Source organism: Petromyzon marinus, chromosome 31 (genome assembly GCF_048934315.1).
Source record: "Petromyzon marinus isolate PM22_M1 ecotype Great Lakes invasive population chromosome 31, UKy_Petmar_22M1.pri1.0, whole genome shotgun sequence".
NCBI classification, from domain to species: Eukaryota; Metazoa; Chordata; class Hyperoartia; order Petromyzontiformes; family Petromyzontidae; genus Petromyzon; species Petromyzon marinus.
In genome coordinates this window covers 13,518,897-13,543,373 of record NC_133697.1, presented here as the reverse complement: position 1 = coordinate 13,543,373, position 24,477 = coordinate 13,518,897, and the positions used below count along the sequence as shown (strand labels likewise).

At 47.9% G+C, this 24,477-nt stretch overlaps 1 protein-coding gene across 6 annotated transcripts in view; it reads left to right on the top strand.

Annotated features, from left to right (window-relative positions):
* MACROD1 (mono-ADP ribosylhydrolase 1) overlaps positions 1–24,477 on the top strand; it is a 196,239-nt gene that overhangs the window by 152,091 nt on the left and 19,671 nt on the right. For all 6 annotated transcript variants that reach the window (XM_032964114.2, XM_032964116.2, XM_076071115.1 and 3 more), the window contains 5 exons: positions 5,367–5,491; positions 6,621–6,651; positions 19,688–19,761; positions 20,888–20,978; positions 24,213–24,278. In XM_032964114.2, the coding sequence (XP_032820005.2) occupies positions 5,367–5,491; positions 6,621–6,651; positions 19,688–19,761; positions 20,888–20,978; positions 24,213–24,278 (387 nt within the window). The remainder of the gene's footprint in view (positions 1–5,366; positions 5,492–6,620; positions 6,652–19,687; positions 19,762–20,887; positions 20,979–24,212; positions 24,279–24,477) is intronic.

The window sequence follows — 24,477 nt, the reverse complement described above, 5'->3', positions numbered from 1 at the left end:
CCGTCGTTTAAGGGCGGATGTACACTAATAAATAGGGCATGGTCCTCTTATGCACGTGTCAGTGGGAGGTCACAGGCCAATGTGGTGTAGAGGGTTACCGTTCTGGGCCATGAAACCAGCGACCACCCAGGTTTGATTTGCGCTCACGGCCAACACCGGTGACGACTATTGGAACCGGTCCTGGGCCTCCCCGAGGTCTACTCCACCTCAAATGAGTACCTGGTGCAGTGTGTAAAAACATTGCCACTGGGGAGACAAAGGCGGCCCGGCGGGGTGCTGGCCGCCCACTCCCTCGTGTGCCGTCCCAGCCTTCATAGGTGCTCGCTAACAGCACTTGCCCCTACAGTCTGGTAAGGCTGTCAGGGGGAATCTTTGTCTAAAAAAGGCCATCTCACAGCCCTAAACGCTTCCAGCCAACCACAGTTCGGTAAGTAGCCAAACCCACGTAAAGCCTGGCTCTCCCCTGCGTTGCATCCGCCTACGATGAACACCGAGCGCTTTGCACGTGAGCACTAGCGAGGGGGGAAAGACTGCCTCCAGCATTCACTTGCGTGCTTTATGGCACTGGCTGGTTGACTGGCTGACTGCAAAGGGCTAATTCTGTATCGGGTCACCGAGCCAGGAGAGTTGAGATCCCGAGTTCGAATCTTGGGCAACCACCCGTGGTGTTCTCAATTGAGTTTTATGTCCTTATTATGGGCACTTAATGGCTGGACAAAAGGGCCATCATGTTAAATTTTGTTCCGGCTTAACGACGTCGTATATTCAGCTCTTCGGGCCAATTTCATTCGCGTGGTTAAATTGGTTAGATGGCCACGCGACAAATGCTTCTGTCGCAGGGCAGTTTTGAGACAGTGCGCTACCTTGGTGGGTTCAAGAGGCAGTTAAAGGGCTCTCAGAAGTAGTGCTACGTTGTCCCCTTCCACAGGCCATTCTCCAGCATGTGTGCGAGAGATCAGAATCGAAGATGTTTTGCCTCCTGGCTTGTACCGATGAGCACGGATCAGAATACGCTTGGGAAACAAATGAATGCGCGCATTGTTGAGCAAGTGTTCCCTGGCAACATTTTCCCCAGCATTCTCCGCCTGGGGGGGGGGGGGGGCGGAGGTGGAAAAACAAGACAGATTTTCGCGAGTACATGGATTCTATATTTGTAACATTTCACATACTTTCTGGGCAATAAAGCCTGATATGACAATGTTGCTCACGGTGCATGAAGCCGGGGTCCCGCTGGGTAATGTAGTGTAACGCTCAGCTTTCTCAGCCCCCATCCCCGGTCCCGACCTGACCAAAAATAACACGCGCGATAGGGGACCCTTATGGGATGGTGCTTCTATTAATCTGCTGTCTACAGCAGCGACACAGCACGTTTGCCAAAGTCCGCAAAGACGTGCGTGCTCGGCGCGAGCACGTACGTTAATCTTCTTTCACGCCGTACGTAGCCAACCGTGCTAATCGGAGGTGCGGGGAAGGACAAAAAACTAAACACAAAGCAGCTATGAAGAAATTTGTCTTCAATCTAGATGATTTAAAAGTGCATAGTGGCGTCCTAATATAGGAAGGAAGAGTGTTTCAGACGGCCGCAGAAGCGCTTAATGTCTTCCGTTCCAGGAAGTAACATTTCTCTATTCACATGTGTAGTGGTGTTGCGTTCTTTACTGAAAAGTAACCCAAAGACCTTGTGTTTTTGTTACACAATCCAATAGGGAACTTATATTATTTTCCGTCATGAAGGGAGGTCACATAGATGCCACGGATGTTGTTTGGTTATGCGAAGCTTGCGTCTTTATGCTACAAACAGGAAGCAAAAAACCCACGATGAGGATTTTTTAAATGTCACGACAGCTGTGCTTTTTTAATTTGTTTGTCAGCGTATTTGTAAAATCACCACTTTGTGGCAAACATAGCAAAGTACACAACTCGCGTGGCATTGCCGCAGACCTTTGTAAATTAACTTTCTATTCAAACATAAAAGCACTCGGCAATATACATAGATCACATGATAGTAAAGGGACTGAATATTCTTCTCCACCGCCATCATAAAAAAAAAACTCTTGTCTTATCACTGCAAACGAGTCGGGCTAACACTGTAGAGTGAATTCACGAATTGGCTATTATTTATAGAGGTTCAACGGCAACCCGTAATACCTGCAAATTAAAATGATTCACACACCGTTTCTCTAATGTTCACAGTTTATTTTTGCAAGTCCCAAAGTTGTATAATGTCCTCTCGTCTAACATCGTAGGTACAATCAATTTGCCTTCTCGTCTATATGACATTGGCGATTGCGATGATTTTTGTGAATGATTTTCCTGTGGCACTTATCCCACACCTGGCATTGCAGTCCGTGAAATTTTCTTTGGCTGATCACGTTCCTTTTTTTTATTTTTTTGCAGTTTACTGTACGAGCCTCTTTTTAAATTCCTGCTCTTAAAAGTCTTTTCGATTTCCCCTGCACGGACGGGTCAACGTCAGCGAGGTCAATTTGAGTCTATTCATCTATTCATGGCTCGTAACCTTTTACTGTTTGTCTTACGTACGCACGCACCGTATCTGTAGCACAAACGATTTGTGCAAAATTAAATCGCAATAGCCGGTAATGAGAGCACCACATGCTGAAAGCTAAAACCTACACCCCCCCCCCCCCCCGCTTTAAAAGAGAGAAATTGTGCAATGTTATTCGTCTTTAAACCAGAGCCTTCAATAATCCAATGAACTGTTTGTGTTGTAACTGAAGACGGCCTCAATGTGCTTGGCTTGGAAAAACACCGAGTCAATCCATCAGTTTAACTCCCAGAGCCACACTGGATGTGGGCACTCAGAAAAACGTGGCCTGGCCTGTGACGAAAATTGAAATGCACACTAATTTTCCTGCCCGTTCCTCTGTTAAAACACCCCTCCCTCCCCCCTCCTCCTCCTCCCCCTTACCTCCCCACCACTGCCTATGTGTCAGAGGCACGTAAATTACAAAACGTATTAAAGGAATGGATAAGGTGCAGGCGTAATTGACTGCACGCGTTTAAATAATTGGTCGCTCCTGGCGGCGGCGGTTGTTGCCGTCGCTCTGTGCGGCGTTTGGCACATGCCCGCCATAGGAATTTTCCGTTTCCTGCACCGACCCCCGAGCCGTACGGTGTCGCCGAGTCGACCGTGCATTCACTAGAGGCGTCCGTCGGTGGCGATGACCAACTCGGAAAATAAACAATAACGTTTCTCGCAAACGAGACCTGGAAACCCAGTTGTACTGTGGGTGTGTGACGTACAGTACGTACACTGAAGCACGGTGTTAGGTGTCGGGGGCGCGCGGGAACGGAAGCTTCCAGGCGTTGAGTGGCTCCGATCTGACCACCAGAGTTGGACAGAATGCGACGAGGGTGAAGTTAAAGATGGCATGGAATCTCTCGCGAGAACAAGATGGCCATCACGAGGAAACGTGCTCTATTGAGAAACCTAGGTCGATAAGGAGTTTCTGACGGTCGGATGGGCCTGAAAACTCCAAAACGTCTCGGAAGAGTTACGTTTCACACGGTGCACATTTTTTTCTTCTTGAAAAAAGCTACCATTGTTCTGCCATTATGTATGTTGAACTTCTTTGACACCATGCGTTGCCAACCGTGCTAATCGGAGGTGCAGGGGAAGGACAACAAAGTAGACACAAAAAGCAGTTTCAAAGAAATGTGTTTTCAATCTAGATTATTTAAAAGTGCATAGGTCCAGTGGCTTCCTAATATCGGAAGGAAGAGTGTTCCAGACGGCCGCAGAAGCGTGTCTGATAGCGCCACGCAATGCGGTGACTATCTTTGTTCGATGGCCAGCCAAAAGCCGCCGCCGCCGCTGCTGCTGCTGCTGCGAGGATGACCGGAGTTTGCGTGATGGTTTATGTTCCTTTATTTTTTTGTTGTTGCCGATATTCGTTGAAAAATGTGAAGTGGCTGGCACGTCGACCAAGGTTCTTCAGTCCCTTGTTCGGGCGCTTTGCGGTTTGAGCAACGGCTGACACGGCCGCTGTGCCGTCAATTGTGGTCCATGCGGGAGGTAACAATGGGAGGGTGATTCATGGCAACGCGTAATTCGTTTTGGGACGTCATTTGTTATGTGTAAACGGTCTCTTCATTTCAAGTCTATTTTAAATTGATTTAAAACAATATTGTCCTATTATGCATGATGTTGGCCACGTCTTCATCTGTGTACTTTCTCTCTCCATTATTTTAACTCGACTACATTTTTGGGGGGGTTTTTTTCAATCTGTTTGCAACTATTTTTGATTGCACAATATATTTGGCCTTTGGTATTTCAGCATATTGAGTTTTTTTTATCCACATCATTTTGGGCACTTTATTACCCACCCTCTTCATTCATTAATTCATGCATTTTCCCCAGAATCCCTCGCGTTCCCCTCTACCCTTAATCCTGACCCTGATCAAAGAGGTCAAGGCAAAGGTGCAGCACTGCAACTTATTACTCACGCCACTGCCGGCAGAAGGGCCTGTTGCACTCGTGGGAGCTCTGGAAGTACCACTAGAGGGTATTTTTGGCCCACCCTTCCACATTGGCCAGACATCTCGGAAGAGATGGGTGTGTACCCACACTTTAGCCCACCACGTGTGTTCTTGCCGATCAACTAACTGCGGTATAACCCGTGTACACTGCTGGGTGGACAGAGGCGGAGGGATTTGTAATAAATTTGCCCCATTGCATCAACTGCCAACGCGCCCTTTGGATCGCAAGTCCAGCGTCCAGCCGATGCACCACACCGGCATCCGGAGACGTGTTGCCTGCATGGCCAGTCACCTCGTTGTGTGTGGCCAGTCACCTCGTTGTGCGTGGCCAGTCACGTTGATATGCTTGGCCAATCACCTCGTTGTGCGTGGCCAGTCACGTTGATATGCCTGGCCAGTCACCTCGGTATGCCTGGGCAGTCACCTAGTTATGCGTGCCCAGTCACCTCGTTAAGCGTGGCAAGTCACCTCGTTATATACATAGCTTCCTTGTGCTGGGTTAGGATTCGCGAGTTCGGGGAATCCGACGGGGGGAGCCGCGACGTGAACGCCCCGGCTCTGGGAGGTCAGAAGTAGAGCAGGCGGAAGCGGTGCCACTCTTAACGGCACTGGCACACGAGACCGCGGCGAATCGCACGACCACAGGGACGTGCAGCGCACCTCGGAGTGAAGGGCCTTGCCAGGGCCACTCACCGGGCGAAGCACCGGGCCACTCATAGGGCCAATACCTCCACGTACCCTATACCGGAGACGGCTGCGACTGTGGTGTATGAGAAGAGGGATAAGGCCCCGGGCCTTGTATACCTCGTGCGTCCCGTAACGTTGGCCGGCCTCGTGTCCCACCGCCCCCCGCCCGTCTCGTGCAGACGTGATCCACACGGTGGGGCCGCGCGTGATGGACAGCGTGCCCACGCCCGAGGAGCGAAAGCAGCTGGATGGCTGCTACAGCGAGTGCCTGCACATCGTGGAGGACAAGGAGCTGCGGTCCGTGGTGAGGAGGGGAGGGGGGAGGGGATTTGGTGGAAGGGAAATGCTCGAGGAGGGAGCTTCCGTTGATTGCCGTGGTAGAAACCCCTGGGTGGAGGCTCATCGGTGCGAGAGAGGCCACTTGAAGAGAGGTCACATGGAGGACCTCTCCCATCTCTCCTGGGTCGTTCGTCCAATGTGATGGTGAGGCTCCTCGATCAGCGTTGAGGTAAGGGAAATGTGATTATTTGGGGGCATTGATGCCAATTGTACAGTTAAAAACACGGTGGCAGATGAAATCCAGATTCATTAAAAAAAAATTCTTCAGATAAATGAAACGGAGAAAAAAATTGCATGTTTGTGTTTAGCATTGATTCAATCTTGGCTACAATGGTTATGGAAATTACTTTTTTTGGAGCAACATGAATAATAATAACACGAGAGATTTGCAACAGAGGTTGGATGGGTGCATTTGCCAACTCCCTGAATTTGGATGTTAAGGCAGTCAGTCATATGCACTACAGCGAAACTTGCCTCGTTAATGCAAAGAAGTTACGCCCAGTGAGTGCTTATTAAATGTACTTGCTTATAATAATCTAAACCCCAGGGTAATGATTATGGTGTTATGGCAATTTAGTCATAAATTAAAATTGCCATTTTTTTTATAACTTGCATTTTCATTGAAATCCTTGACAGGTTACTTAGTCACGGCGTGCATGTATTGTAATATAATTTATGGTTAATTAAGTTCATTAACACTTTCCAGTATTCACGAGTACATTTGGCGTGCAATATAAATTTATTAGCGATTGGGGAGCGTGTGTGCGCGGTAGAGACGTCAGATTGACTTGTACGGTGAAGTGAACTCGGGCAGGACACGTGGCTTGAAGAGGTATTGTGGCGGTCGTGATGACAGAGTGGCAGCCAACGGAGGGGGAAGGCACCCCAACACCACGTCCGGCATGGAGATGGAGCGATGATATCAGCCGTTTTCCATGAGCCACATCGGATTGATGCATCGCGCGAGACCGTGATGGACGGTGACAGCTGCGGGGAAGCCTTCATCCAGCTGAGGATCGATCCTGTGCCTGTTGTTGTTGATGATGATGGTCATGATGATATATTTATGTTTTGTCTTCCCTCTTCCCATTTAGGCGTTTCCATGCATTTCTACAGGGATTTATGGTAAGCTCGCGCCAATGCATCATTCCACAAGTGTAAACGGCCAACGCATTAACATCTTGCCCCACAGCAGCGAGAAGTGAACTACCTCACTCGGTATACAGGAGGTCGTGGGTTCGATCCCAACCCTGACGCCTGCCGGAAATTTGAATTTTTCGCACGGATTTTCCTCCGGGTCCCCGGTTTTTCCCTCCACATTTAGAATCAACAGCACGCGTTTACAGTATTTGGCTGCTGTACATTTGCACGTGACAAGCCACTTTGTTGAGCCATCATTTGTGGCCACGTCGTTTATGAAAAAGAGCGTCAAAGCTCAGTGGGCCTTACCTGGTAAAATAAAAATAGGTTTAGTTTTTTTATACCAATGTTGCAGTCCCACAGAAATGATTTTGATACACTATGGACGTACGACTGCAGTGTTCCTCGGGTTGCTTACTTTTGTCAGCCGTTATTGTGCGACAATATTAGTTTTCTCACGTGAAATAACATACAATAATCCACTAAGTGAACGAAAGAGGAATAATCAAGGCGTTGTCAAGATTACGTAGACTTAAGCTGATGCCTTTTTTGACTCCGTCTTTCACACGATTAGATGTTTTAACATAACGTTGTTATATTCACAAAGTTTAAATGTGTTTTTCCCAACCCCAACTTTTCAACTTTTTTTTTAAAGTTACTTATTTTTTGTCCACGAACGTTTTTTTTAAGGATCCGCTTTTCAAACGGGGCCAATCTGTCGGTACTTTCCCGGAGTTCAAACACTCGTTTTGTTGTATTCGTACAGGTTCAGATTGCGTGGCCGCTTTGTACCCCGGCAAACAGAGCAGATCCATCAAATCCACCTCAGACATTCTGGACGTTCGAAAAAGAAAACGCCGTTGCACAGCCAGTGGAAACGGCCCTTTTGTTCCCCGGGCAGAAAATATTAATCTTTCGCATTTCATCTCCCAAGGGGACTTGAACCCTGGATCAAAGAGGCGCTGGCTTCGTACCCTGACTCAGTACATTAGCTCTCTGCGCCACCCACCACTTCTAAACACAACATGCCGAAGCATTTGTCCTTAGTGTTTCCGTCGCGCCATAATGTTGCACATTTCACCAGGATTTTCCCTGTCGGTATTTTATTTTTTGGGGCCAATATGAGTAACGAAGGGAAGATTAAGTGAAATAAGCCTTTAAGGAACCTGCCAAAGGAATGGGAAACGTGAGCACGAAACATGATAAATCAAATCCGAGGAAGGCGAGCGCGTGCCTAGTTTTGTGTAGGCATCGTGCGCGGGGCTGCGGATTCACTCTAACGCACTTGTAGTGTGGTGGTGGTTTAATTGTGGAGCTGTGGCACGCAGTGGTAGGCGCGCACTGCACTACGAAACTGGTGAGCCGAGTTTAATTCCCGCTCGAGCAAGCGAGAGTGAGCACGAGCGGGAGAGAGCGAGAGAGAAAGTTAATCTGACATGGGGGGGGGGGGGGGGGGGACGATGGGAGTGTGCTCAGAATCTCACGACGAGCAAGCCACGTGGAGCCCTCAGCCGGAGGATGCCAGCACAATTATCACATTTCCCTTTTTGCGAGAGCGACGTAGCGGTTGCAACGGCGGCTGTGAACGACGCTTGTGACAAGATGAATGATCGCCTGACCGTATCGCTGCGCAGAGTCCGACGGCCGTTGTATTTTCACAGGCCGGAGTGTTTTATAATCTCGCGATTGAGGTTATTTTTACGCTGCGTGTGTGCTGGCCGTACGCCGTGCTGAAAAATTCGGGGCCCCGCTCACGTCACGCTTTTGCCGTGCGCGACTCTGGCCGACGAATGAACGGCGGTTCGCGTTCCAGGTCGTGCTTTCACAAACGTTACTTGTGCGTCGCCGCAGTTGTGGTCGCACATCAAAGCGAATTTTTAATTTTTCTGGTTCTTTTTTTGTTACAACAAAAAATCCCACCCCCCCCCCCCCCCCCCGCCTACAATTGTATATCCGGATTGTACTTTCGGTGTTGTCGCATCACGGGAAAAGGCCCCGTCCCGTGACGGCTCGCTGAGCAGTGCATAGTGACCCTTGGGGACCTCCCTTGCCAGTGTCAAAAAATAAGAATAGGTTTTTTCCCTTTCTGGCGATCAAACGGTTGTGTTGATGTTGAAACACTAAACAGAAACCTTATGCAGGGAATCGTGTCTCTGTGCTGTTCACCTTTTGGAATCCTCTGGTCTAACACTGTTTGAGACTAGGCTCTAAAGAAAGCTGTCTCTGGTGTGGACCAATCGGTTCAAAAGACAATGCATATATTATCAGTGTGTTTTTTATATTCTTAGCTCTTTCGGTAAAGTCACGTTTAAGGGAAACAATAATAAAATATATATATAAAACAATAAAAATTCTCGCGACGTTTCGACCATAACACAAACGGTCGAACATCAGGTGTGTGGAAACTACATCAAAACTGACAAGCAGGTAGTCTGGGGACAGGGAAATACCCTTGATTGTCGATACCAGGTGAGTAGAATTTTGTACCGCAGAGGTGGTTTTTCCAGTGAAAGGACGCAGGATTTCTGACAAAAAACGAGCCAATTTGTAGGTGGGGGAGTTGATAGTAGAGACGATGGGACGAAGGGGTGTATCTACTTCATGTATTTTTGGTAAGCCGTATAATCTTGGTGGCCTGGCAGCAGAAGGTTTTAACGAAAACTGTTTAGATTGATCAATTAATGCGGTTGAATCAGAAATTATTTTGTTGGTTTGTGTGACGAGGCTGTTGCTGGGATCTCTTTTTATTTTTGTATAACTAACATCGTCGAGTAATTCTATAATTTTGTTGTTGTATTCTATTTTATCCATGATGACAGTAGCATTGCCCTTGTCAGCTGAGAGGACTACAATATCATCCCTCTTTTTTAATTTATATAATTCAAAACGCTCATCTTTGCTGAGGTTGCTAGCTGGCAGCTTAGCGTTTTTGAGGGTTGCAGCGATTTCAGATCTTGCTACGTCTGCAGCGATGTGACCCAGGCCCCTGAGAGCAACGTCTACTTGGGCAATTATATCATTAACTGGTATGTGTTTAGGTGTGACTGCAAAGTTTAGACCTTTAGCTAAAACGGATTTCAGACCATCGGAAATAGAACTGTTACTTCGATTAATTACGACTTTGTTAACGTCTAAATTTTGGTGTGTGGGTCCAGTCTTTTGTTGAAGAGGAGGTTAAATTTGGAAATCAGGTTGTCCTTACATTTGGTCGACATAGTAGCAGCTGAAGAGGCAGTCATATTGTCTACATGTTCCCAATCCGATGTGGACATTGTTGCCGTCAATGATAAGTGTGATTTGTAGAGTGTCTTGTCTAACTGATCTAGTTCGGTGCGTATAAGTCTGATTTTTTCTGAGATAAGAGCTAAGCTAGTTTTGAAAAGAATTCGTTTCGCATTAGAAGAAGTTACAGCAGCAGAGGTCAGTGTAAATGCGATTGGTATTACCCCAGAGTCGCGGCATCTCTTCAGAAAGGTGAGAGACTCGATCAGCTGAGCCTTCATATCACGGAGTTTGTTGAAGGATCTTAAAGTTATGTGGAAACCCTCCCCGTAGAGGCGGTTAAATTTTGATTTAAAGCTTTCGTGACTGCAGTAATTCATATTCTTAGCTCTTTCGGTAAAGTCACGTTGAATGGAAACAATAAAATATATATAAAACAAATAAAGCAGACCTTAAACACGGTAGGACCAACACCTCGGCTGTGGCAGATCATTGTTATAATTCAGTAGGCTCACATGACATTGACTTTTCCAAGACAGAGGTTCTTTGTAAGCCATCTGGCTACCATGAGAGATTCGTTCATGAGGCTATCCACATATACAAGCACAGAGACAATTTCAACCGAGAAGATGGATTCTGGCTTAGCAATCATTGGAAAGATTTGATAAACCATTTCAGGTCTTAATTGATTGTTCACGCTTACAGTGGATTTCAGACAGCATACATTAATTTTTCGTCTCCCCCCTCCTCTTTTCAGAACATAGATGGACTAGTCCTTCTAAATAAACTGCCAAATCGCTGCGTGTGGCGCTGACGTTTTTTATAAATAAATAAATACACCGTTTACAAATAAATAAATTTATGCAAACCGACACACCTGATGACGACCGTTTGTGTTATGGTCGAAACGTCGTGAGAATTTTTATTGTTTTATATATTTTATTCTTTTATTGTTTCCCTTCAACGTGACTTTACCGAAAGAGCTAAGAATATGAATTACTGCAGTCACGAAAGCTTTAAATCAAAATTTAGTGTGTTTTTTGTTTGGATTCTGACCACAAGTATTGTGGTTAATGCGGACATGATTCCTTGCAAAAGGTTTCAGTTTGGTGTTTTAACATCTCAACACAACTGTTTTATTGGCAGAAAGGGTAAAACTTATTCTTTTAGACCCTTGGTGTGTTCGGGAAAGCACGGCCCACAGAAGCGGGATATCACAGATTTACTTTGCAGATTCCCTTCAATTGGCCTGTGGTTCACGTCGTAGTACTGCAGGTTCTGCAACTGCCACAGGCAGTGACGTTTTGTCCAGCGACAGTAAAACTAAATATTTGTTTAAATTCTCCAACCTAAAATTAAAGCCAAATTAAGTGCAGATCCAAATTAAATGTGATGGGGTTTTTGTCTTCCGTATTCAGGTTTCCCTCGCTCTATGCGGCGGTAGTAGAAAAAGTAGATGCTTTCCAAAATATTAAAAAGAACCACAAAGTGAAACCGCATGATGAGACGGCTTGCCTGACGAGTAGTACACACAGTACACACAGTACACATACAAGTGTGGTGTCTTTGTATCTATCGTGTGCATCTCTGTGTGTAACTCTGTGTGCATCTCTGTGTGTAACTGTGTGCTTCTCTATGTGTAACTCTGTGTGTATCTGTGTGCAACTCTATGTGTAACTGTGTGCATCTCTATGTGTAACTCTCTGTGTATCTCTATGTGTAACTGTGTGCATCTCTATGTGTAACTCTGTGTGTATCTCTGTGTGCAATTCTGTGTCCCCATACTGAAGAGTCGCGCTCGTCACCCCCTCTTCCCCCCCCGTGCTTCCTCACGCTCGAGAGTCGATGTTTTTACAGCTTCCGGCCTCCACCGCAGCCCGACACGCTTTTGATCGTCGGCGTGTAATTGCCGTTTTGGATTTTGTCAACGTGCGTTGCTTCGATGCACACGTACCTGCGCACGTTTGTGTTGCTGTGTTTTTTGTGTGTTGCTGTTGGGATGTATGATATGTGTGCATCCACGCACGCCTTTGCGGGGGGGGGGGGGGGGGTGTGGGGTTTATTTATTTTTACCTTTTTTTCATAAATTATCTTTTGATAAACAAAACGTGTAAACATTTTTTTTTTTTTTTTACAAATGCTAATGCTTCTCACAAAGAAAAGGAAAGTAGTTTAAAATACCTTTTTTATTATCAACCTGGGAAAATTATGATTATCATTTGATTGCTAGAAAATGTTTGCGGGGGGATTAAGCCTTATTAAATAGTCAGGCAATTTTGGCGACAAAATGTGTGACTTGAGGCCGAACCCCTGGGTCTTAAAGATGGGAGCTGAGAAATCCCGATGGCGGCTCCGTGAGTTGTCTGTCCAGGGGGGAGAGGAAGCAGATTAAAGGTTTAATTGTAGCATGACAGTATCCATGCACATGCCGGCAGCATGCCCCCCACATCTGCTGCCTTACAGATACGGGTAGGCGGGTGCCTCTGAAACAACCCTGTATTTTTAACACGCGTGTGCGTGCGTGCGTGTGTGCACCCATGCGTGCTGGAAGGGGGTAGTGTAGCGGGTTAGCGCGCTGCGACACGAACCTAGCGAGAACCGACTTTCGTTCCCGCTCACGACCAACAGCAGTGGCAAATATCTGAACAGGTCTTTGGTCTCCCCCTAGGTCAACTCAGCCTAAAATTAGTACCTGGTGCAGTGCGTAAACATCGGCACTGGGGAGTCGAAGGCAGCCAGGCGTGGTGCTCGCCACCCACCTCCCAATGTGCCGTGCCGGACTTCCTCGGTGCTCGCTAACAGCACTTGCCCCAACAGACTGTTTAGGCTATACGGAGGCTCTTTGTCTTATGTGTGTGTGTATATGCATCCTGCAATCTTGGTGACCAGGTTAGAGTCCTGGCTATGCAGCAAAAGCAGTGGCGTATGGTATGCACATGAATCCCATGCTTCTGTGTAGGCTCAGCCTTGTATAAAAAGTAACCGGTCAATTGCGTGCACATCATTGTTGGGCTGGTGCTTGCCTCGCCCATGTCCCCCCCTGTGTGCCGTGCCGGTCTTAATAGACGCTCGCTAACGTCGCTGCCCCAACACACCGTACCCTCTGCAGGGTTGTGCGTTGCTTTTTCACCATTCTGCCACTGCCGGTTTTAATATGTTCTTATCGCCCGTGACCATCACCCTTGTCCGGTGAAACTCGTCGGAGAGATCACGCGTGAGATGAATGTAGCCACCTCCCATGTTGTTGAAGCGCTCCTGTGGTCTGTGAGCCAGGGCAGAATTCATTACTTGCTACAGGTGAAAAAAGAATTTATGCCGGTGATACCAGCTCTCCCGGATGTGGCTAATACCGCTGGATTGTGTGATCACATACTGCTAAAATAAGGTTATCGCATAATTCACTTGTATTTGCCGATTTAAGGACGTCGGTACGAAACAAGCGGGTCCGGTCTCGGGTTGGCACCAACGAGTAAAATATTTGTTCCGGGCCCACGGACTGTTATCGTTTACAACCGCGACGCACGGCATTGTCCTCCACCTGCCCCCTCGTTCTGCGGAGTTAACGTTGCGTTAGAACAAGGACTTTTATACCCTGCAAGCGGGGAAACTAAACGAAACTCTTGAGCTTTTTCTTTTAAAATATGCATCGCTACATTGGGCTGTTGTCAGCCATGATCCGTCACGGCGCGCATGATTTTATATCATACACGGCTATGCCATTTAACCATAAGAGTTTTATGAACGTGCAAGCACTTGAAAGAACCTCGAGTTTTTGTTTTGTGCCAGCTGCCTTAACCTTTTCCCATTCCGATGACGTACGTTCATGCGTACGTCATCGGAATTGGAAGCAAAGAAATATCTTTAGCAGTCCGTCTTCAGGTCGGAAGACGTACCGAGACTCGCAAGGGCATGAGGGGAGGGCGTTGCGGCACAGTCTGGCACCAGCAGAGTGCGGTCGCGTCGCTACGGTTCTCCACGGTGAACACGGCGTCTTTAAAAACAACGGCGCTACTACGCCTCCCTAAACAAAATAGGCGCCTGCCCGCTTCGGCTTTCCGAGATTGGGCGGTGGACGGGGACACCCCCCACCACACACTCTTACAACTCGCAGACGTCTCGCGATCGGGAAAGGGGTTAAGAGACCTCTGGGTGCGCATTCAGCGGTGGCTGCAGCTGAGACGTCTCTCTTATATTCTGCGCTCGGATTGTACCTCACGCCCACGCCAACCCCCCCCCCCCCCAACTCCTGTGACGCGCGGTGCTTACGAAAGCTATTTCGTCGAATTTACAGTTTATTTCGTGCAGCGCATGGGTGGCCGGAGGGGGAGGTGTGAACTCAAGACGCAAGGGTTGAGTCTCATTTGCATGGGCGAACTGGGTCGACAAAATGACAAAGGCAATAACGTTAAAGAAACCAAAAAACCCATTTAAGTTCCAACGATCAAGAAAATTGAAATCGGAGACAACGTTTTTTTTTTATTTTTTTAAAAAGATATTTGAGCTAAAAACGACCATGTCACGGGATACATTTCAAACGGCACACTAAAATGTAATCAACATTAAAAAAACAATTCCACTAACAAAATTTGGCTTCGACAAATTATATATATAAAAAAACAACATTCATGTGTAGACTTCAGTTACAGAAACGTCAACATAGATTAATGGTAATTATTGCACGGGTTTGTTAAACAGGCAGGACTATATCAAGCCCAACGCACTCCGGAGCATAAGACGCAGCCAACCTGGGGCCCGGTGTCAATACACGTACTCGACACAAATTTGGTACCGCACACACAAGGCAAAGATCCCCCGTATAGCTTTAACAGACCATTGGGGCAAGTGCCGTTAGCGAGTGGCACCTATGAAGGCCGGCACAGCACACGAGGGGGTGGGGTGTTCAGCACCACACCTTCGTCTTCCCGGTGGCGATGTTTACACATCGGTGCTCATTTGAGGCCGAGTCGATCTCGGGGAGGCCCCGGACCGGTTCAGGTAATCGTCACTGGTGTTGGTGGCCGTGAGCGGGAATCGAACTCGGCTCGCCGGGTTCGTAGCGCAGCGTAGCGCTGACCGCCGCACCACCGCTCTCCACAGTAACGCACGCGTGCACACACACCGACTGCACATGACGTTATCGTGAAGAGTCGACAGCTTACTGCTTCTTCACCGATGCTGTGTTGTGGGCGCTCCGTAGCCTGAGTAACTCACAATCCCACGGTAGCCACGCACACCTGTAACTCCGCAGCTCACACGTGGGAGTGGCTAATTGGACGTGTGAAGAGATGGGCTCACAATAGCGCATACCTGTGAGGGCAATGAGATGGCTGGAAGAGGCAGTACAGCAAGATAGGTTTCTCACCCATTCCACGGATGTTTGTGGGTTTTCTCCAGCCTCTTCTGTTACCTCGCACACGTGAAAAAGTATGCGTGGAAATCGGCAAGTAAAAATAATCACACACCTGTCGGGAACATGAATTAATTGAGGCTTACCTTGGGAAAATGTAACTGTCATCATTACACTTACGAGTGCTGCAATACTTGAAAAATAAAAATGGGATTCTAATCGGGGAATGGAACATGTTAATCGGCTTAACCACACTCTTTTGGTTCTGTCGGTAAAGTCACGTAGATAGAAAATTAATAGATCACAACGTGACTTTACTGAAAGAGTCAAAGAGTATGGATTCCTGCAGGCGCGAAAGCTTCAAATCACGGTTTAACCACGATTTACATTCCGCCCGCTTTGTGATATCGTCGCCGGCCGTTCGTAGTGAGAGCGGTTCTGCTTTCCATCGATGTGCACACTTTGTCGTGCAGGGTAGCGGCGTTTCGCCCTGATAATGATGAAGCCGTTTTAAAATTGCTGTTTTTAATCACTTCTGTGAAACTCGCTGTGGAATTTTACCCGGTCGCTATCCATATATGTGATGTGCAAAGCAACCTCGTGTGACCAAGGTGCTTGCTTGTACGGCTCTCTGGCAAAGCTTGCATAGAGCCGAGGGCATTTCCCATGATTCATGGCAGCCTGGTCACCTTGTAACATTTCGTGCGTTTGATTGTAGTCTCCGCGGCTTGCGTGGCATTAGCTCGCTTGCACTGCCAATCAACTACTTTGTTTAATCATCAACGCATTTAACATTTACCGTATTCTCCCGATTATAAGACGCCCTTCTGTTTCTCACTGTATTTTAAAAGCACAAGTTGAGGGTGTGCAGTCATTTATTCGGGCAGCTGCGTGTGTGAGACCAAAGGCGGTCGGGCGCGTTGGCCACACCATCACCTCGTGCGCCGTGGCCGGCCTTCATAGGTGCTACTCGCTGAGAGCACTTGCCCCTACAGTCCGTTTCAGGCTGTACACGGATGATCTTTGTCTTATGAGACCAAATCTGCATGCCGTTTATTGACACCGAGTACAAGTTTGCGGCGGCGCATCTAACTCTCCTGGGCATCTTATAATGTGGAGAACACGCAAGCGAAATTTGCTTTGTCATGAGCGCATGCGGTTTGTCTAAATATCAGAATTGGAGTGCCGCGCGATTGACTCTGGGGGATGGGTGGGAGGGGAGGGATGTGTCGTGGGTTACGTGAACACAGGAGTCAGTGTCCGCCATGCACACCACACACACACGTCCACACACACACATACGTCCACACACACACGTCCACACACGTACGTCCACACACACACACACACGTCCACACACACACATACGTCCACACACACACGTCCACACACACACGTACGTCCACACACACGCACGCACGTCCACACACACGCACGCACGCACAGATCACTCTACTTGCACGCACTGTGCCAGAAGATGTAGTTTGAACAGAAGCGTAATTAGTAACATTAACATAACCCGTCAAGTCTTTATAAAGAGTTATTTGGTGAAATTTGGCAACTACTTTTGGAAAAACATTTTGGGTTGCGAACATTGCTTATTTAGACGTATGCTTTTTCAATCAGGTGTGAACTTTTCTGGGGGTTTCAAGCTCGTTTCTCTTATTTGCCGGTGTAGGCTCTATTAATGTATTCGCACATAAACAAAGACTATCATTTTTCATGCTTTGTAAATGGGTGGCGGGGCAGAGAGAGGAAAATCACCACAATGTCCCAGAGCGTTATTAGATATGGTGATTTGGAATAGTTTTTTTTTCCTCTCCCTCTCATTGTACTCGCAGAAGTCCTTGTACGGGTACACCCGGTGCTTGTCCGTTGCCTGGCGCACGCGCATCCCCGTTGAGTGGCTCGCCAAAGCTGTCGGGGCGCCGTGTCCCGTAAACCCGCGCGGCCTGAACACCGGGTAGAGCCGTCGCCGGCAGCACGTTTCGAGCAGCTGTTGCAGGGGTCAACCTGCTGAGCAGAACATTACTATACACATAAGCCATGCTTTATACGCTGCTGGACAAAGGCCTCCCCCGCCTCCCACCCCCCACGGTTCCTTCTCGCTGCTGCACGTCAGCTGATCTCATCACTCTTGTCGCGAAGACAGGGTCACCCTCCCAGACGGCGCGTGTCTTCCCTGCTTCGACTGCCATGCCATCCGCCAGCCTTGTCCCCTCGGCCATCGTCTCATTGAGCGATGTGTCCCCTGCCCAAGTTCGCTTGCACTCATTGTCGGCGGTGTCTCATGTCAGCGGTGTCTCGCGCCGGTGGTGTCTCATCTAATTGTTTGTTTTCCCCTCCGATCATTGTGATTTTCATGAGCTCGTTGCACTTTCAAGCACGCATCTCTCTCTCGTGGTGCAGCGTTTTGACTGTTTGATTTCACCCTTCTGCGTCCTTGTTTCCGATCCCATACCTCAGAGCAGATTTTATTCGCCCCGATTGAATACTTTCCTCGTCCAGGTTCACTGGCACACGCCTCTCGTCGTCGAGTGTTCAGTTTTACAAACGTGCACTCCCAACGCGCTCTCTCGCCTCGTCATGTCGTCATTTTCATCCCAGTCTACTTTGAACAGTAGCCCTCGGTTTAGATGCCATGTATTTACCTTAGTGTTTTTTTGTCTTCTTATTTACGTTTTGGTTTTCATCAAACCACTCTGCTCAGCATCGCTCTTGGCCAACGTTCTCCGGGGGCATTTCTGAATAAGAGCTATATTGCTCGGTGGGCCTTACCTGCTAAAATAAAAATAGCTTCATAGTTTTAAATAATTTTATTGAAGGCCAGCATGGCACCGAGGGGGTGGGTGGCCAGCACCACGCCCTCTCTTGCGGTGATGTTTACACACCGCACGAGGCACTTATTTGAGGCTGAGTTGACCTAGGGGAAGCCCAGGACTGATGCAGATAATCATCGCTGGTGTTACAATAAAGCCGCTCCGTCATGGCTGAGTGAGGAGAGCAGAAAGCTCGACTGGAGCACGCTCGCCCGCCCGCCCTTGCGCGCGTCTCGCCATGCACAACACGCTGACGCACGCACCCATCACCCGCCACAGCCCCGCTTAGAGCAGATCCGCGTGCCCCCAGGTGTGTTGGTCAGATAAAGAAGGGAGCTTTAGCGCTCCGAGATTAACCAGCGCGCTGGAGTTAAAGAGGCCAGGAGGTGACGAGTGGCAGAATCTCAAACATGGCAGGGCCGTTTAAAACGAGGTTGGGGAAATAGATTTTCGATTTGGCGTGCCTTCCCATGCCTCTCTTCACCCCCCTCCCCCACCATCCTCCTCGTTGTGCAGCTTTACCTGGGAAGAACACTCTTGACTCGGCCGTACTCACCTCACGCACCTATCAGGGAGGGTATTGGGTCACACTGGCTCAGCGGGCCACTGCCCTGAGAGCACGCGCTGTCCCGTTTCACAAATGTCCTCGTGTGGTTTACGTATTAGCACGGTCGTCGCCCTACGTCTGTTTAGTGTTTATGTAACTTTAATTGCAATTGTTGTGTTGATCAGTCGAGGAATAATTGGCCCGAGCTGACTTGTGCTACCGGGGAATATATTATTTAACGCTGATTTATGTTCGTGCAATATTTTATATTTCTCACATTACGTGGTTGTCTTTTAGGCTGATTTATGTTTGTTTCAACGATGTGCTTTTTGTTTCATATCATGTTGGTCACTCAGGTCACTCTTGCAAATGAGACTCCTATCCTGGTCCCTTGAGATCTCACCTGGTTACACAAAATTAACTTGACTTGACCAGGACATGCTAGTAAATTTATCTTCGGATCACACTCACGAATAAATATTGGCAAAAACGCTTCTCTAATTGCGACTGGTTTAGGTGTCAAATGGCAACACGTAACCTATTGGCAAGCCTCCCAATTAAATCTAAATGGCTAATTGCTAGACAATACAATTATAATTATTTCTTCAATGTGTTTTACCGAATAGGTAAGCAAGAAATTAAAATAAATAGCAATTAATTAAATCTCTAACACCCACACCGTCATCGCATGTGCTCTATAATCGGGAAAACAACTGCATGAGTACCTTTTTTAATCATTCGTTTTATTGTTTATATTACTATCAATGGGTTTCCTTATATGACATGGATCCTATGAGTTACGAATGCGATGATCTTATGGAGCTCTGTTTCACAGATGTCCATGTACACGCATCAGTTGTTTCGCATATCGGTAAAACGACTAGCCATTGATTGCCCCCCCAAAACAGCTTGGGGTGAAATTTACTTTGCAATTAAAACGCGAACAAAAAAAATAAGGAGGCTCGTTCAGTACTCGCCCGTGGCTCTTGGGTTTTCGCGATAAACCAAATCGTTTTTCATGAAAACGACCTGGCGTCTGGCGAAACGGCGGCGTTGCTCCACGGAATCGTCTTGGTGCCTTTTCAGGTTTCCCCAACGAACCGGCGGCCAGGATCGCGTTGGAGACGACCAGAAACTGGCTCGAGAAATACCACAGCAAGGTCAAGGCTCGATCTCGCGTTTTCGCCACATCAATTGTCGTGGAAATAACACAAGATGTGTGGCCGATATGGAGGTTTTTAAATGATAGGGTATCGCACACTCTTCATGCGTATATACACATGCATGCGTAAATGCATTTATACGTTGAAATGTATGGTTCGACCGGCGCGTTGTTTTTTATATGTACGCGCGCTTAATGTCACACGTGTTTGTGTGTGCTGCACATTTAAATTACGCGTGGTCATCGTGAGATGCAGCTTCACGGATTATAAATCAAAATTTTATTGCGCACTATAACTATATTGTATCTAAACCGAGCGTTATTACTTTATTCGAGTAAATATTGGATTCAGAGTTTGACCCACAATATATGTCTATTTATCTTGCTGCAAAAAAATTCAAAACTGTTTTGGGTGGGCCTACCTTTGGTGTTCTGTAGCGAGTGATGGAAATTACACATTGCTATGGCAGGGGTTGTCTCATCCTCAAGACAACTGCTATTGACCTCTCAGCAAGTGGTGCAAAATCACCCTGGAGGAATGATGATGATAACGATGGTGACCATGACAGTGAATTTGAACTGACGATCCTATAATTATGACTTCCTTTTTCTCAGCTGAGATATGTCGCAGTTGGTATGAACACATTCGCAATATAATTATCAAAACTTCCTGTATTGTATATTGACGGTCATGTTGACTTTTTATTTATTATATGTGTGTATATGTATGTATATATACATATATGCATAATATATATTATATAGGGAGTGGTAGTGCAGAGGTTAGCACGCCGTGCTACGAACCCAACGACCCGAGTTGGATTCCCGCTCACGGCCAACACCAGTGACGATTAGCTGCACCGGTCCTGGACCTCCCCTAGGTTGACTTAGCTTTAAATGAGCCACTGGGGAGACAAATGCATGGTGTGGGCCACCCACCCCCTCGTGTAGCGTTCCGGCCTTCATTAGTGATCGCTAAAAGAACTTGCCCAAACAGTCTGCTAAAGGTTATACGGGGGATCTTTGTCTTTATACATACACACACACATATATGTTGAATCCTCGGATGTCTGTACGCGTTGAAACATTGAACTCTCTTGCCGTCGCTGCGCGAATCGATCCAGGTGGACAGAATCATCTTCTGCCTCTTCCTGCCGATCGACGTGGAGCTCTACGACACCCTCATGCCCGTCTATTTCCCGCGTGCTCCCAAAGGTAAAGGTAAAGGTGCCGGCGGCGTCAGCGACCGCCAAGGGGCAGCGCGAACGGTCGTCCCCGTGGTGTCGAGCGAGCGGCCGGTCCCCGTGACGTCGAGCGAGCGAGCGGTCATCCCCGTGACGTCGAGCGAGCGGTCGTCACCGTGACGTCGAGCGAGCGGCCGGTCCCCGTGACGTCGAGCGAGCGAGCGGTCATCCCCGTGACGTCGAGCGAGCGGTCGTCACCGTGACGTCGAGCGAGCGGTCGGTCCCCGTGACGTCGAGCGAGCGAGCGGTCATCCCCGTGACGTCGAGCGAGCGGCCGTCCCCATGACGTCGAGCGGTCGGTCCCCGTGACGTCGAGCGAGCGAGCGGTCAGTCCCCGTGACGTCGAGCGAGCGGTCGGTCCCCGTGGCGTCGAGCGAGCGGTCGTCACCGTGACGTCGAGCGAGCGGTCGGTCCCCGTGGCGTCGAGCGAGCGGTCGGTCCCCGTGACGTCGAGCGAGCGGTCAGTCCCCGTGACGTCGAGCGAGCGGTCGGTCCCCGTGGCGTCGAGCGAGCGGCCGAGTGGCACCGAGACAACCGGGGGGGGAGTCTTCGGGCCCTCCTCAATCTTCTCGCTTATCTCTCCCCTGTCGCTCAAGCTGCCATTCTTCGCAGCGGCGGCTTCTGTGCAAGCCGTCGAACAAAGATGATCACCGCGTCGCACGCACGCCCGATTTCCGTCTGGAACTCGGCGCTTCCTTCCGATATTAGGAAGCCACTGGAGCTATGCACTTTTAAATCGTCTACATTGAAAATTCATTTCTTGAGATCTGCTTTTTGTGTTTAGTTTGTTGTCCTTCCCCCCCCCCCACACACCTCCCATTTAGCACGGTGCGAAAGAAGTTCAACATACGTACATTCCGGATTATTCGCCACCCGCGCCGTAGCCGCCCCCCAATTGAACGCCTGCTTTTACGACGACCGCCTCGTCGGTTATTCTAACTCCTTTGGCCTCGCGGTGTGCTCCGCAAATCACTTGCGACGTTTACAATTAAGTCGAAAATATCACCGCGCCGCTATTTATCCAGACAAGAGAATAAGAAGAGAGGGCAACGTGTAACGGCGCTACTTGGCAAGCATCGCGGTGTTCCCGCGTGTCGTAAGCATTAATTTCTGACTTTTTATTATTGGCCGTAAATCACGGTGTTGGAATGATCTTTCACCAACGCACCTTGTTGAGGTGATGAATTCTTCCAAACCCCCAAATTCTTATTTTTTTCTGCTCCAGTCGTGAATTAAAATTCCCAGTTCCTCGTACGTTATCTTGACGGGGTAATCGTGGTTATGTTCAAGCCACTCCGCCAATCTTATGGAATTAAGTCATTGCTGCGCGTTATTGATTGTGGGAACACACCTGTGTTACGAGGGAATAAATATATGTACACATTAGCTCTGCCTTCTTGATGCTAAGCTAATGCATCTCGTGTCATTGTACATCTCCCCAGGTGAGCGCTGCGATTTTTTGACGTTATTAAATGGAATTTATTACATCAATGCAGAGTTAATGATAACTACATTGATCTGACAAGCACATCCACGTGTGGTCTCTTGGAAATTGCCTGGTTGACTTTAACCCCTGCGGAGTCCTGATTTCATCAGTGTCATATCCAGCTGACTCCAAATGCTTTTGGGACACAAGCCGAGCTTGTAACGGAGCTGGCTGCTGACTAAACAATGTGAAAATAAATTTAAACCAAGCAAAATACCAAGTGCTGCTACTCGATTTAGATTACCCTGCCACTACTCGGTGGCGAGACATTAACTACCTCGCCTGGTATACAGCAGGTCGTGGGTTCAATCCCCGACCCTTGACGCCTGTATTTTGAGTTTGTATGTCCGCTCTTCCTGTGGTCGTGTGGTATTTTTCTCCGGGTCCTCTGGTTTTTCCCTCCACATTTAGAATCAACATCACGCGTTTAGGGTATTTGGTTGCTATCAAATTTCTGGCCAGGTCACTCGTGGAAAAGAGCTGCATTGCTGAGTGGGCCTTACCTGGTGGGGGACGTTGCTTCGTCGCACGCAGTCCAAATTAGAGACGGCGTCCATTGCATTTTCGGAAGGGGTGCGGCGGTAATGAAGGCGCGGGTCACGCCAACAGCGCGGCGGTGATGCGGGCGCGCACTTGTGGCTCGCCGGCGCACAGGAAGCGGAGTAAGAGAAGTTAGTCGCCTCCCCTTGGTGCACAGAGTGGGAGGGAGTGGGAGAAGGGGAGAATGAGAGAGCCGCTCGCTCGCTCGCGTTTTCCCCGACTTGCCAGAGTGAGCAAGAGGCTGATATGACATTGCTGGAGGTAAGTGGGGATGGGGGGGGGCAAAGCCGTGAAGGGTCTTGGAGCACACCGGAGAAGATTTTGAGGTTGACAGATAGTTAAAGTGGAATCTCCTGGAGGGACATGAGGATTCATGTAATGTGTGGCCCTTTTGAAGATTCGAGGGTGGCGACTATGGGAGTGAGATAGTGGGCCCCCATTAAAGAGTTGCCACTGGAAGCAAAACAAATCTGAGAGTCCTTTAAAAACGCCGGAGATACAACCGAACCGACACTTTACCCGCAATCGTTGGCATTCGTGCGGAGTATATAAGTGACAAAATAAATAAGCGGACAATGAATCTCCTTCACCAAAAGATGCCTCGTCGTTGCTGCACTCCGCGTGCCTTGCATGTGTATCGCTGCCGGACACGCGTCATGCACGGGCTTCTGGGAATTTTCTTTACCCACAATTACCCCTCCCCTACCCGGCCCTGTCCCCGCTCCTGAGTGATTTTATGAATTGTCACGATTTCGGGTCTCACTATTCGATGATTCAATTATTTTTGTCTCATTTACATTGTCGTGAGTGTTGCCATTCTCGTTTGTAGCATCTCACTTGTTGCGTCTTGTTCCATCTACGAGGCTTAAACCAAAAATCTAAAATTATAATAAATAAAATGTTTTTAGGCTCGACATTCGATTATTCTTCTCAGCATGAAACTCACTTAAAATTTACGAGGTTACTCATCGCTATATTCCTGCAAATCACAAGATGTTATAGTTACAATTTCCGTGGGCGTTTTATTTAAGCCTCCTGGTGATTGATTTGTCTTTTCCTTGTGATCTTAAGGGGGGATGTCTAAAAATACCGCTCTTGTGAAGCTTCTTAAGATCATTTTGTCTTCCATGCTGATTGATGGAAGGGTGTTTTTTCTCTCCGTTTCTCTCTTTATGACAGAGAGTTCAGAAGGTGTGGCAGATGGTCCTGCGGTCGCTGGTACTGAAAATGAAAGTGACGATAAAGGTTTGTAATCCTATTAAGTTTGTGCAAATAGGACCTTGTTTTATATATATTTTTTATATATATTTTGTTATTTTGTTGTTTCTCTTCAACGTGACTTTACCGAAAAAACTAAGAATATGAATTACTGCAGTCACGAAAGCTTTAAATCAAAAAATGTTCTTGGACTTAAGGGGTTAAATATAAAAAAAAAATCAATCCC